We start from the raw sequence: 13757 nt of genomic DNA, 5'->3' as shown, positions 1-13757 counted from the left end.
TGCCCTCTCCTGCTGGCCATCTTGTGGTGGCCATCTTGTGTCCACATGGGGGCAGGATCTTTGACCACATGGGGGCAGCTATATTGTGTGTTGCAGTGATGATCAATCTGTATATTACTTTTTTATTAGACAGGATAGAGGCCTGGTGCATGGGTGGGGGCCAGCTGGTTTGCCCTGAAGGGTGTCACAGATAAGGGTGGGGGTTCCCTTGGGGTGTGGGGCGGCCTGAGCGAGGGGCCTGTGGTGGTTTGCAGGCCGGCCACGCCCTCTGGCAACCCAAGGGGAGGCCCTGGTATCTGGAATTTATTTTCCTTCTACAATTGAAACTTTGTAGCCTTAAGCGGGTGAGCCCGGTCAGGGTGTGCGGAAAGCTTTGCTTCCCCTGTAGCCACCGGCAACCCTGGCCTGCTCTCTCAAGCTCCATTCTGCCGCCATTTGTTTGAATTTGTTTACCTTCTATAATTGAAACTTTGTAGCTTGAGTGGAGGCTTAGGCCTGCAATGGCTATTGGAAAGCTTGGCTTCCTCTGTTACCTGGGAAACCTTGCTCTCTGTGGCTGTAGCCATCTTGGATTGGGGTTAATTTGCATACTTGCCCTGATTGGCTGGTGGGCGTGGCTTGGTTGGTGGGCGTGGCTTATGTAGCGGAGTGGTGGTTAATTTGCATATTACCATTTTATTAGAGAGGATTATATTTAAGGCACAATACGGGTCATAAGGGACAATCCAAGTATTATGAACAATTTTATTTCCAATAGACATGGTACTACCAGATCTTCGTTTGTATTTGGGATATCCATCAATATTTCCAATGGTCACATTTTGAAATTCTTTTGTATATCACTTTGAACATTTTCCATGCATGGACTATTTGGATTTTGTATTCCACATGGTCCATGTACCATGTTTGATTTTACAATTTGAAAAAGTCGAGGACACTGGTCCTCATCTGGAATTTCTGCCTTAACTATACGATCAATGTCATCCTCTGTCCGTAATTTGGATTCACGATCTAATATTAATAATATGTGAGTGTGAGGCAGTCCGCGTTTCTGAAATTCAATGACATGAATTTTAGCTATTACATTGCCAAATAAATGTAATTTACATATATCATTTAAAAAAGCATTCACCTTAATATTAAAAACTCTGGCTACCAACTCAGGTCTGTTTTCAACTTTTTGCCAGCGTTGTAAATTGTTTGCATTATCTGCCCATTTGGGGGTGCATGTCATGGTTTTGAGTAAATCAGGCTTGCCATACCTCGATACAATTGCCATAGCATCCTGATATTGCTGCTGCATAATTCTGGGACTACCCTCAAAAGATGATGGAAGTATTATCATTTTACCAATTGGCACATTGTCATTTTCAGATCTAGATTTGAGATAATCCATCAAACCACTATATTTTTCAACTCTCAACTTAGATTGGTTTGCTTTGATGAAATTTATCCGATTGGCCTCCATTTTTGAATATGAATCCACAATAAACTATTGAGTTAAGTTTCCTGCATTTAAAATAGGATTGAACGTGTCCCGCACATAGAGATGAAATCCATAATACTGCATTTGTGTGACTCGTGTCCTTACATTATGTCTAGTATTACTGTCGATTACACTGTTGTCTCTGAGTCTTAATGCAATATCTGATCCCCAGCCTTTTTCACCATGTGGAAAAAGAATAGGATATGTCATTGCATCTAATGTAGGAAACAGGATGCTGATTTGTTTCATTTTAGTGGCATTCGGATTATTGGGATCTGGTTTACAATGAATGAGCAAGTCCCTTTCAAAAGTAGGTTCTCCATCTTCGTCTCTGAATACGACGGCAACCTCAGTTACATGGGGAGAATTATATCTACCTGGGTCACTGTTATGATCATATTTAATTGCCATTGTTACTTCCGTGGGAGCAATACCTTTAGCTGTTGCTTCAGATTGGGCTTCCTTTTCTACCTCATGTAGCATCTTGTACAATTTTGTTAATTCATTTATTTCATGCATGAGGCTGTTGATGTTGATCATGAATCTTTCTGAGCAGCCCTGGTTTTCTGGCATTGCTAATATTTTACTTGTAGCTTTAGCTGTACCCAAAATATAGAGTTGAGCAAACTTCCGAGAAACACCATCCAAAAGATGTAACGTTCCAGTACGGTGATAAACTTGTCCGTGTATTCTAAAACAGTATGGCCCATACCCTGATGGCGATGCAATATTTGCACCCATGGAAGCAAAAACAAAGGAACTATTTATGGAACGAATATTTTCCATGAAATTTTTACTCTCAGAATCTTCGTTTGTCATTACTCTTTTTAAATATTCCGGGTAATCTGGAAAATGTGCATCATTTGGACAGACTTTCCCTTTGCTTCAACATTGAGTAAATTTCCCATTGGATGGTTTTTCATCAGAGAAATTTAGTGATAGGCAAAACTGACATCTAATAATAATTCCACCACAACTATGTTGGAGAATTGCATGCTCATGTACTCCATTTTTGCTGAGAAGGCAGTTCCTACCACTATTGGTAGTTCTTGTTGATGACTGTTCTCTAGACATATTCTGTTGTCGCCACCGCCTTCTTTCAACTTCAAAGGCACGTTGGTCTTTAGACATTTTCTTTCGATGATGCCAGCGTTTTTCAGCTTCAGAGAGACGTTTTTCCAATAGCTGCTTTTCAGATACATTCTGTCGCAGGCGCCGCCTTCTTTCAAGATCAGACGCGCATTGCTCTTTGGACATTTTTTGTCAATAATGCCTGCATCTCTCGGCTGCAGAGCTACATTGTTTCAATAGTTGTTCTTTAGACATAGTCCCACCTCCCTGCTGTCACAGTCTGAGATGCAGGTGAACAAAAGTCCTGGCTGTCAGGCTGCTGAGAGCTGTCTGACCAATGGCTGATTCTGTGAGAGTGGGACTTCCTCCTCCCTGCTCTCAGTCTCCACAGCAGCGATGAGGAAGCAATCTTCCTCACAGGCTCCCTCAGTGGCAGAGGGGGAACGTGCAGGGCGCTTGGCTTCTTTCAGTCACCGGGGCGCTCCCCCTCTGCCGCTGCGGAGGGCGCCTCTCTCAGCGGCACCAGCCATGTACATCCAAGCACCCCACGTGCTCCCCCTCTGCTGCCACGGGAGCCTGGCAGAAAGCTTGCTCCCTCCTCCCTGCCGGGGCGACCTCAGAAAGAGGCGCCCTCTGAGGCAGCAGAGGGGGAGTGCCCCGTCGACCGAAGCAAGCCCAGCGCCCCGCACGCTCCGGGCACTTCCGGGCTTCTCTCGGCACCAATAGAAGCAGAGGGCGGGGGAGCCACTGCCATCTTTGTGGCTATGGGCATCACCATTTTGTTGTGGAGTGATGGTCAATTAGCATATAACAATTGTATTAGTATAGATTGTTTGTCTCCGCCCATGATAATGTACATCTTCCTTTCCCCAAATAAAGGCAGGGATTTTTGTCATTTTGGTCACTGTTATATTCCTAGCACCTAGACGACCTAGAATGACAACATTTAATAATAAATATTTACCAAAAAATGAATGGATGAGTCAGTAAATGCTTCTTACTCATACTTAGTTTATCCTGTATCCATTAGTTTGAATTAATTTATTGTTTTTCTTTTTAACTGAGTATATGTTGACTATAAGATATCTGTGATTTGAAAAAGAAGTCTACAGAATATGCTGTATGAAAATTAAATACTGGATATTTACATATCAAGAAAATATATGTGACTCTGAGTATTGGAATTCCTGCAAAATGATTTTTACTTTTGGAAATTGTTTTATATATTTTTCTCTTATCAGCCAGGTCTTTATAATAAATAATAAACTGATAAAAAATCATTATGGTATCATTTTCTTAAATGAAGGAAAGAACAGAAAGCTAAAAATTGAAGTATCTACAAATGTAGATGAATTACTTGCCACATGAGGTTATATGACAATTAGAAAATTCCCAATAACAACTATAAACTACCAAAACTTTATTAAAATCTGTGTTGCAATTTTGTCAAAAGACTACCATATATATAAGAATTCATAATATTATAGATATTCCATAGCACCAATCAAATAAATATAACTCATGCTAAATTTTACTATAGTACATAAAGTTATAGTGAGAAAATTTGGATTTTAAAGATTACTTTCAAACCTAACAATTTTTTAATTGATTAGTGATACCCTCCCTTATATACTGTTAATTTAAAATAATCCAGTACAAATATTCACTGCTCAAAACCAGGCATTTCACAGAAAGACAAAATTTTCTTTCTGTGAAATGCCTGGTTTTGAGCAGTGAATATTTGTACTGGATTATTTTAAATTAACAGTAGCCCTCTAGTGACAGACCAAAATCACTTGAAACTATGGATGGGGGTTGAGGGTAGGGAGAGGGGGGTGGGAAAGACCATAGTTGATTTATTTTATTTACTTCAGAGCCCAAATATTGATATGCTATGTGCATTAAGCTCAGAATCATATACTGTCTGACCACTGCAATTACAGAAAGCTCCATATAACTTAAGGCAAAAAATAATAAATTTATTACACAACATTGAATAACTTAAGCTTCATTTGTGATTTAAATCAAATGTCAAATAATTAATATATCCCACATCCCTTAAAAATTCCACAACAGCCCTCTACTCCCTTCACTCATAGGAAGTTACTTTGCTTCCTATTTCACAAAGAAATTGAGACTACCAGGTGTGAACTATCTCAGCCTTTTTACCAGTCAAAAATAAATTTGATCTGCATCTGCATCCACTCCACCTTCCCTTATTCATTCTCTAAACTTCTTGAAAAAAAAAATATTAATGTCAAAAAAATTTTGCAGGTATCTTTCCTGATATTAATTATACTTTTAGTATTTAAAAAAATTGAGAAAATACATACACACCCATAAATTTAAAGTCAACTTCCATTAACAATAAGGAGCCTTTGAAATGCTGGCAACTTACAAACGTAATACTTTTTAATTTAATGCCCAAAATTTAGAGGCATGTTCTTTTAAAAGTTCTAACTTTATATAGGTACTCTGTATCTATGTTAGAATGCTAGGAAAACATACAGTATCACATGAATGCTTGTGCATGGAACATAATGACTCAGGGTTAATACTCATTTTCACTGTTGGTATGGAAGAATGTGATAAGAAAGAGCAATATGACAAATTACTATGTTTGCAAAGTGGTTCAGGATAATGTTTTCTCCTTTCTAAATGAAAAAATTACATAACTCTATATTTAGCCCCTTTTCCTTTTTGCACCTTAAAAGCACCCATCAATTTTGAAATTTCATTATGGCATTCATATTGAATTTATGGTTTGCATATCTGTATTTATTTGATTTTCTAACTTTATTTATGTTTCCTTGGTTTGATTGGTCACTCTACTTATCATCCTGTTAGTGCTTAAAGAAAGCCACTTCAAATATTTTATGGAACAAGGCAAAGCAGTAGGCAAGGAAGGCAGGCTGCAATTATAGAAATACTAGATGCCCGGTGTACGAAATTAGTGCACAGGAGGGGGTGGTCCCTTAGCCCGGCCTGCACCCTCTCAAATCTGGGACCCCTAGCTCCTAACCGCTCACCTCCTGCCTACCTGATCACACCTAACCACTCTGCCTGTCTGCTAATTGCCCCTAACCACTCTGCCTGCCTGCCTGGTCGCTCCTAACCACTCTGCCTGCCTGCCTGATTGCCCCTAAACCCTCTGCCTGCCGGCCTGGTCGCCGCTAACCACTCTGACTGCCTGCCTGATTGCCCCTAACCACTCTGCCTGATTGCCTCCCTGATGTCCCTAACTGCTCCCTTGCTGGCCTGATCGCCCCGAACTGCCTCTGCCTGACTGCCTTATCGCCCCTAACCACCTCGGCCTGCCTGCCTTTGATAACTGCTTTCCCCTGCCGGCCTGATTACCCCTAAGTGCTCTCCCCTGCCAACCTGAACGCCCCTAACTGCTCTCCCCTGCCAGCCTGATTGCCTCTAACTGCTCTCCCCTACCGGCCTGATCACCCCTAACCACCTCTGCCTCAACCCCCACCACTGTGGCTTTGTCCAGAAGGACATCCGGAAGACGTCTGGTCTAAGTATCATATTACCCTTTTATTAGTATAGATTCCAATGCAAAGCCAACACTTGGCACAGCTATGTCTCAAACCTAACAAAAGGACCCGTGAAAGAAGAAGTAACTAACTGTACCAGCATAAATTCACTTCTACGGATAAACAAGTAAAATTATATAGAAAAAGGAAAGATAGCAAGTACTGCCACCTTGACATAAAAGTGACAGTACTATCCTAATGCAATTTATGACTACTAAAATCACTGAAAACAGCAATATATTTTCATAATAGTAAACTCAAACTGTGACTTATATGTCAACATGGAACATAAAGTTGAAAACAGAATACTAATGCAAAAATAAAAAGACAAAAGAAATATTTTTAATGTCTGTAGTCCTTTTTCATAATGCAATCTTTACACTGATTATTTAGACATTAGGTTTAAAATAAATCACTGGCTCTTCCATTCAACACATGGACTTCTTCAGAATCATAAACACTTTCACATACGCTGTATAATCTTTTTTCAGCTCCAAACATTTAGTGATGTCACTATTTCCAATATAATTTTAATAAAACTCCTATACTAGTATATTTCCTAGCCAGGTGTGCTGCACATTAAATAGTATGGTTAAAGCCTGGGGTGGGGCAGGGATTGGGAAGTGGGGGATACAGGAGGGGGAAATTGGGGAACATTTGTAATACTGTCAATAATAAGATAAAATAAACAAAATTAAATTAAAAAGCTAATCCTATCCTATATATTAAAAGCCTAATATGCAAATTGACCAAACGGCAGAACTACTAGTGGAACAACCGGTTGCTATGATGCACACTGACCACCAGGGGGCAGATGCTCAACAAAGGAGCTGCCCGCAACCCGCAGGCCCAGGCCAGCCAAGGCAGGTGCCATTGGGGGCCCCCACAATTGCCCCTCTGACCGCCCCACAGAGTGAGGCAACTGGCGGCAGTGCCAGGGGGCAGGGCTCACAAGTGGGTGGCTCCAGGCTGGCCAAGGCAGTTGCCAGCGGGGGACCCCCAATCGCCCTGCCAGTCGCCCCACAGATCAGCCCTGATCACCAGCCAGGCCTAGGGATCCTAACCATGCACAAATTTCGGGCCTCTAGTTCATATATATGAATACAACATCTTACCTAAATAAGTCTTCATTTTAAACATTACAAAGCAGGAAGAATATAGTAAATCATCCTACGTAATAATAGACAAATATGCAAATCGACCGCACCTTCGCTACGCCCAAGTCACGCCCACCAGCCAAGCCACGCCCACCAAACAATCAGGACAAGTATGCAAAGATGGCAGTTAATTTGCATATCAAGACAGTGTAGAAAGAAGCCAAGAGCTGCAGAAGGGAGCAAAGCTGCGGAGAAGCAAGCAAGCTGGGAGGGGCGGAGAAGGGAGAAGTGGAGGCGGGGCCAGGGGAGAAGGAAGGAGAGCAGGCGGGCTGGTGGAGAAGGCGGGGTGGGGGAGAAGGGAGGAGAGCAGGCGGGCTGGCGGAGAAAGCAGGGCGGAGGAGAATGGAGAAAAGCAGGCGGGGCCGGGGGAGAAGGGAGAAAAGCAGGCGGGCTGGCGGAGAAGGCGGGGCAGGGGAGAAGGGAGAAAAGCAGGCGGGCTGGTGGAGAAGGCGGGACGGGGTAGAGTGCAGCAGGAAACCCTATTGCAGGATTCTTCCTGCAACTGGAATGCTAGTATTAAATAATTAGCTTTGCAAAATTAGGATTATTACTCCATAATCACTGCCTGCCCTAGAATCAAATAATTTCAGCCACATGTAATACTTTATACCATTTTCCTTCTAAATCATTATTCTTTCTAGGTTACCTCTAATTTTAAAAATAACAGTCATTTCATTTGTTTATTATATACTTAGTGGCCAGATTATTATGATCTATGAACGCATAATAATCTGGCCACTCAGCATGTGTGTGTGTGTGTGTGTGTGTGTGTGTGTTTGTGTGTGTGCGTGCGTATGTGTGTGTGTGTGCGCATTAGAGGCCCGGTGCATGAATTCGTGCATGGGTGGGGTCTAGCCAGCCTGGCCAGGGGGAGGGGACATGGGCGGTTGGCCAGCCTGCCTGCTGGTCGAACTCCTGGTCAAGGGGACAATTTGCATATTAGCCTTTTATTATACAGGATATACACTGAGTGGCCAGATTATTATGCGTTCAGAGATCATAATAATCTGGCCACTCAGTGTATATCTTTCAAAATTTGTTATTTCAAATAGCACATTAAGCAATAGGTTTTTATAAATTTTGTATTTCAAAATTATATAAGAAAAGCCATGGCTTCAACATTAGAAAACAAACTAAAGAATAAAAATAGCTCATGAAATGTAAATGTTAAAAAAGGAAAAGCACCTTTGAAAGAAAATAAACATAACAGCTGAGTTCCAAAAAACAGAGATGACTTTTATACCACATTGAAGACTATCACTATATATTATATCACATTTCACATGGAATTTACATAAAACTTTCCACAGAATTTATAAGAGAGTTCTTACTACCTTATATCCAGGTCCTAACTGATGAACTGCAAATATCTGTGCAGGGTTGAGTGCTTCACTGAATACATACACGGCACCAAGTTGACCACAGAATACTCTATTTGCATCAGCAGTTTCAGAGGATCCAAGAAAGCACTTGTCATAGCTCTATTTTTAAAAAGTCATAAAAAGCAAATGTATTATTTTCTAATGACAAAATACTTAAGGATACCTTCTTTCACTGTCATAACAATAAGAAAAGAAAGCATCAATTAATTCTTACAGAGTATTTAAGTAATAAAAGCCAGCTAAAGATTTTTAGGAAAAAGAAATCAGTTAAATGTTTTATATTGATGGACAAGGTAAACAAACAATAACCATTACTCAATAATCACTTGACCAGTTCTCCAATTTTATATTTAAAGACAAAAGGGCTTATAGTTATTTATTTATAATAGTAAAACTTATTTTTAAGCTGAAATGATTTATTATTATCCATATACAGAGAGAGACTCATCTGAATCAGAGAATAACTGGTCCATAAATACATAGTGCCGAATTTTTAAAAATCAACCCAATTTCTCCATTATTGATATATTCCTCTATTTCTCCAGACAGAGAAAATCACTTCCCTCTCTCACATACATAAGCATTTTTCAAAATCAAAAAAGATCACAAAAGTCTGATGCCTAAAGCAGATGGTACAGTGTTCTCCACCTGGAGAGTTTAGCACCGAAGAAGCCGTTCTTAACAAGACCTTTCCCACTAGGATGTTTTAAACCTCTCCTAATATTTGGTCCCACCCATCTAGACCAGTGAAAGCAGCCACTAGCTGTTTCTCTCTCTCATCCTCACAGGTTATTACACTCATGTGAATGAGATGCAAAAACAGAAACTAGTCATTAACTATCCAATTCTTAATTAAAAGTATAAGAACTTAAGAACTGACTTCATAATACATATGTGCATATGCATTACTGTCCAGGCCTCTCCATGTAGTGGAGTGCTACTGCAAATAATCCACAAATCTAAGTATTTTCTTCCTTGTATTAAAAATATATATAACGGTGGAGATAATGACACTCAACAATATCACTGAGGTTTTTTCCACTCTAATAAAAAGACCTTTTCCTTTGGAGAGCAAAACTTAAGAATTTCATGGGTATATTCTAATTCTGACAAAATTATCCTCATAAATATTTACTGACTATGTCCCGACTATAAATTTCTAGGACAGAAAAAAAACAAACTTTTCCTATAAAGGAACAGATAGGAAATATGGTTTGTAAGCCACAAATGATTTCTGTTATCTTCTTTGATTTCTGTTAGTTAGGGTCATTAAAAAATATAAAAACAGATTCTTAGTTTCTAGGCCATACAGAAAGAGGTAAAGGGCCCTGACCGAGAGAACAAACAATAGACTATGCATACAGTGATACTAGAACAAGAGCCAATCCCTGCACTGAGAAGACTAAAGTCTACTGAGATACAGATAATATTGAGATATGAATTTTATTAAAAAGAGGCTTGCTGGAATTATTCTGTGGGCATTAGAACACATCTCTTATTTTTGCTCTAACAGGCTAGGATGAAGATAAGAGAAGGCCCAAAACAGAGAAAAAAGAGCTTTTTAGGTTTTAAATCTATATATCCTCTATTAAGAATCCAACTATGTTATCTCCTCCACTGCTAATATTCTAGTCAAAATTACTATCTTTGTTATATCTGTAAATCATTTAACAGATCCCCCTGCTTCTGCCAATTATTTCCTTTAAAAATATTCTCACTTCTGCAGCCTGATTGATGTTTCTAAAATACCCATCAGCATCATATCACTAGTCTGCTTATAATCTTACTAGAGGCCCAATGCACGAAAATCATGCAAGAGTAGGCCTTCCTTCCCCTAGCTGCGCACCAGCTTCCCTCTGGCACCCGGGACCCAGGCTTCCCTTTGACTGCCAGCAGGCACCTGGGACTAGGGCTTCCCTGGCAGCCCCGGCTTCCTCCTGAAGGTGGTCAGGAAGGACTACCGGTCTAATATGCTTTTATTATTATAGATTATTATAAAGATTTTTATACTAGGTAAGATTGGAAAGCCCAAGCCTTAAGTTAGTACATGAGGCCTTGCATATTTGACTGTCTAGTATCTGCTTTGCCTCATCTCTTATCTGTTCTTTTCCCTCTGCCCCAAACAAACTGGTTACTTTGTTGTTTAAGAAACTTTCCAGTTTCGGCTTAAAATCTTTAAACATCAAATGAATGGGATTTTCTCCCCAAATATCCACATGGCTTGCTCCCTGAACTCTAATAAAATCATTTCTGTATCATCTGATTTCTCCCTTCCCTAAACTACACTTTCTATACCTGTTCCCACTTAATTTTAGTCCATAGAATTTATCACCATTTATCTAAAAATAGTAGTGACTATATGTTATACTTAACTGTCTAAGGTTTTTGTGTCACATCCAAATAAGGTGAAAGATACATTTTTAATGCCTGGGATTCTGGAAATACTAGAATACTGCCTTGATGTTTTTGACCTAATACTTAATAAATTACCCAAGCATTTTTTTCTTTTTTGTATCACTAATCATATCTTGTAGCAATTACATTAAATTTAAGACTTAAAAATTCACTTAATAGAAAAAAATTCAAAGTAAAACTATTAAGTTTCTAACAAACTATTTAATATTCAATTACGAACTACATATCACATGCTCAAATACATTAAAACACAGGTAAAAATAAAACTTACATCATTTGTGTTAACATGCCAAGCCATATCACCATAGGATACTAGCTGTCCATTCACATAGCATCGAATTTCACTGTTTCTCCATCGATTGTATATGTGGACAATGCTGATCATGTACCACTTATATGAAAAAAAAATTAAAGATATCAATAAGTAATGTTTACTTTTTATTGTATAAAAAGCAATTGTAACATTCATAACATACCTACAAAAAATGCTTGCACAAAGTAACAGTTGCCCTCTACCATTTCAAGTCCCTCATCCCATTTCTCATTTATCAGATGAAAGAAGTGGTTCATAAAGAATAAACTTGTGATTTGGATAGAGCAAGAAAGCCTTGATTCTTGATAAACCTTCCAATTAAGCAAGGTCCAAAAACTATGAAATTAACGATTATATTTGTGTTCATTCATTTAACAACATTTACATTGTGCCAGGTTCTACAAACACACAGATTTGACAAGACTGATCATAGTTCCCTCTTTTCTGAAATTTATGGTATAATGAAATAGACATACATTAAACAAGTAAAACAATATAGGATCACAAATCATAATGATTTCTGTGAGGAAAAGAGAATGGTGTAAAAGGAGAGAGAATAACCTACATTCTACTTTGGATTGTATGGTCAAGAAAGACCTGACAAATGAAAAACTTTTTAACATTAATAGCACAATTTAGCCCTAGCCGGTTTGGCTTGGTGGATAGAGCGTCGGCCTGTGGACTGAGGGGTCCCGGGATTGATTCTGGTCAGGGGCACATGCCCGGATTGTGGGCTCGATCCCCAGTGGGGGGGAATTTGGGAAGCAGCCAATCAATGATTCTCTCTCATCATTGATGTTTCTACCTCTCTCTCCCTCTTCCTTCCTCTCTGAAATCAATAAAAATATATTTTAAAAAAATAGTACAACTTACCTACAATTGAAACACACCATTTAGACTTATTAAATCAGGGATAATTTTATATTCTAAACTTAACTTATGAATATTCCTTAAAAATAAAGAAATAAATTTCAATTGAGTTCTCATTTTATATTTACTAGGGTCAACCAAATGCACTTTTGGTGTGCTTTTTTTATATAGATGGCTTAAGTTCTGTAATAATTTGTGGACCCAAACCTTAGTCTCTTTATAGTTAACCAGAGGCCCAATGCATGAAAATCGTGCATGGGTAGGGTCCCTAGGCCTGGCCAGTGATCACGCCCATCGGGGCCTTCCAGCTGCTGGCCAGGGCCTTCCTTCAGGTTGCCGGCCAGGACATTCCTTCCCCGACTGTCGGCTGCTGGCAGGGACCTCCCTTCCTGGGCTGCTGGCTGCTAGCCGGGGCCTTCCTTTGCCTCACACCGCCCCCTGGTGGTCAGTGCATGTCATAGCGAGCAATCAAACCCTTGGTCTCCTGGTCGAGCTCCTGAAGGGACAATTTGCATACTAGGCTTTTATATAGAGAGACTAGAGGCCCAGTGCACAAAATTCGTGCATGGGGGGGGGGGGAATGTCCCTCAGCCCAGCCTGCACCCTCTCCAATCTTGGACCCCTCAAGGGATGTCTGACTGCCCGTTTAGACTAGATCCCGGTGGGATCGGGCCCAAACAGGCAGTCGGACATCCCTCTCGGAATCCAGGACTGCTGGCTCCCAAATGCTCGCCTGCCTGCCTTCCTTCCGGATTGCCCCTAACCGCTTCTGCCTGCCAGCCTGATCACCCCCTAACAACTCCCCTGCCAGCCTGATTGATGTCTAACTGCTCCCCTACCAGTCTGTGTGCCCCCAACTTCACTCCTCTGCCAGCTCGGTCACCCCTAACTGCCCTCCCCTGCAGGCTTGATCACCCCCAACTGCCCTCCCTTGCAGGCCTGGTCCCTCCCAACCTCCCCTGCTGGCCATCTTGTGGTAGCCATCTTGTGTCCACATGGGGGCAGGATCTTTGACCACATGGGGGCAGCCATCTTGTGTGCTGGAGTGATGGTCAATCTGCATAGTATTCTTTTATTAGATAGGATAGAAGCCTGGTGCATGGATGGGGGCCAGCTGGTTTGCCCTGAATGGTGTCCCAGGTCAGGGTGGGGGTTCCCTTGGGGCGTGGGGCGGCCTGGGCGAGGGGCCTGTGGTGGATTGCAGGCCGGTCACGACCCCCTGCGACCCAAGCAGAGGCCCTGATATCTGGGATTTATTTATCTTCTACAATTGAAACTTTGTAGCCTGGAGTGGAGCCAAGCCTTCTGCTCGCTCCGTGGCGGCAGCCATTTCTGTTGGGATTTATTTATCTTCTATAATTGAAACTTTGTAGCCTTAAGCGAAGGTCAAAGCAGGCCAGGGCTGCAGAAGCTTGGCTTCCTCAATCGCCGGGGGCAACCCTAGCCTCTTGCTCTTCCAGCTCCATGGCTGCCGCCATTTTTGTTGGGATTTATTTATCTTCTATAATTAAAACTTTGTAG

General features: G+C 40.8%; 1 protein-coding gene across 3 annotated transcripts in view; it reads right to left on the bottom strand.

Annotated features, from left to right (window-relative positions):
- The window catches only part of NBEA (neurobeachin), an 873840-nt gene that overhangs the window by 728530 nt on the left and 131553 nt on the right, over window positions 1-13757 (bottom strand). For all 3 annotated transcript variants that reach the window (XM_079778900.1, XM_079778901.1, XM_079778902.1), the window contains exons 7-8: window positions 11325-11444; window positions 8591-8737 (exon numbers count right to left, since the gene is read on the bottom strand). In XM_079778900.1, coding sequence (XP_079635026.1) covers window positions 8591-8737; window positions 11325-11444 — 267 coding nt within the window. The remainder of the gene's footprint in view (window positions 1-8590; window positions 8738-11324; window positions 11445-13757) is intronic.

Source organism: Cnephaeus nilssonii (genome assembly GCF_951640355.1).
Source record: "Cnephaeus nilssonii genome assembly, chromosome: 8".
NCBI classification, from domain to species: Eukaryota; Metazoa; Chordata; class Mammalia; order Chiroptera; family Vespertilionidae; genus Cnephaeus; species Cnephaeus nilssonii.
The sequence above is the reverse complement of the archived record's forward strand: the minus strand, read 5'-3'. Positions and strand labels throughout refer to the sequence as shown.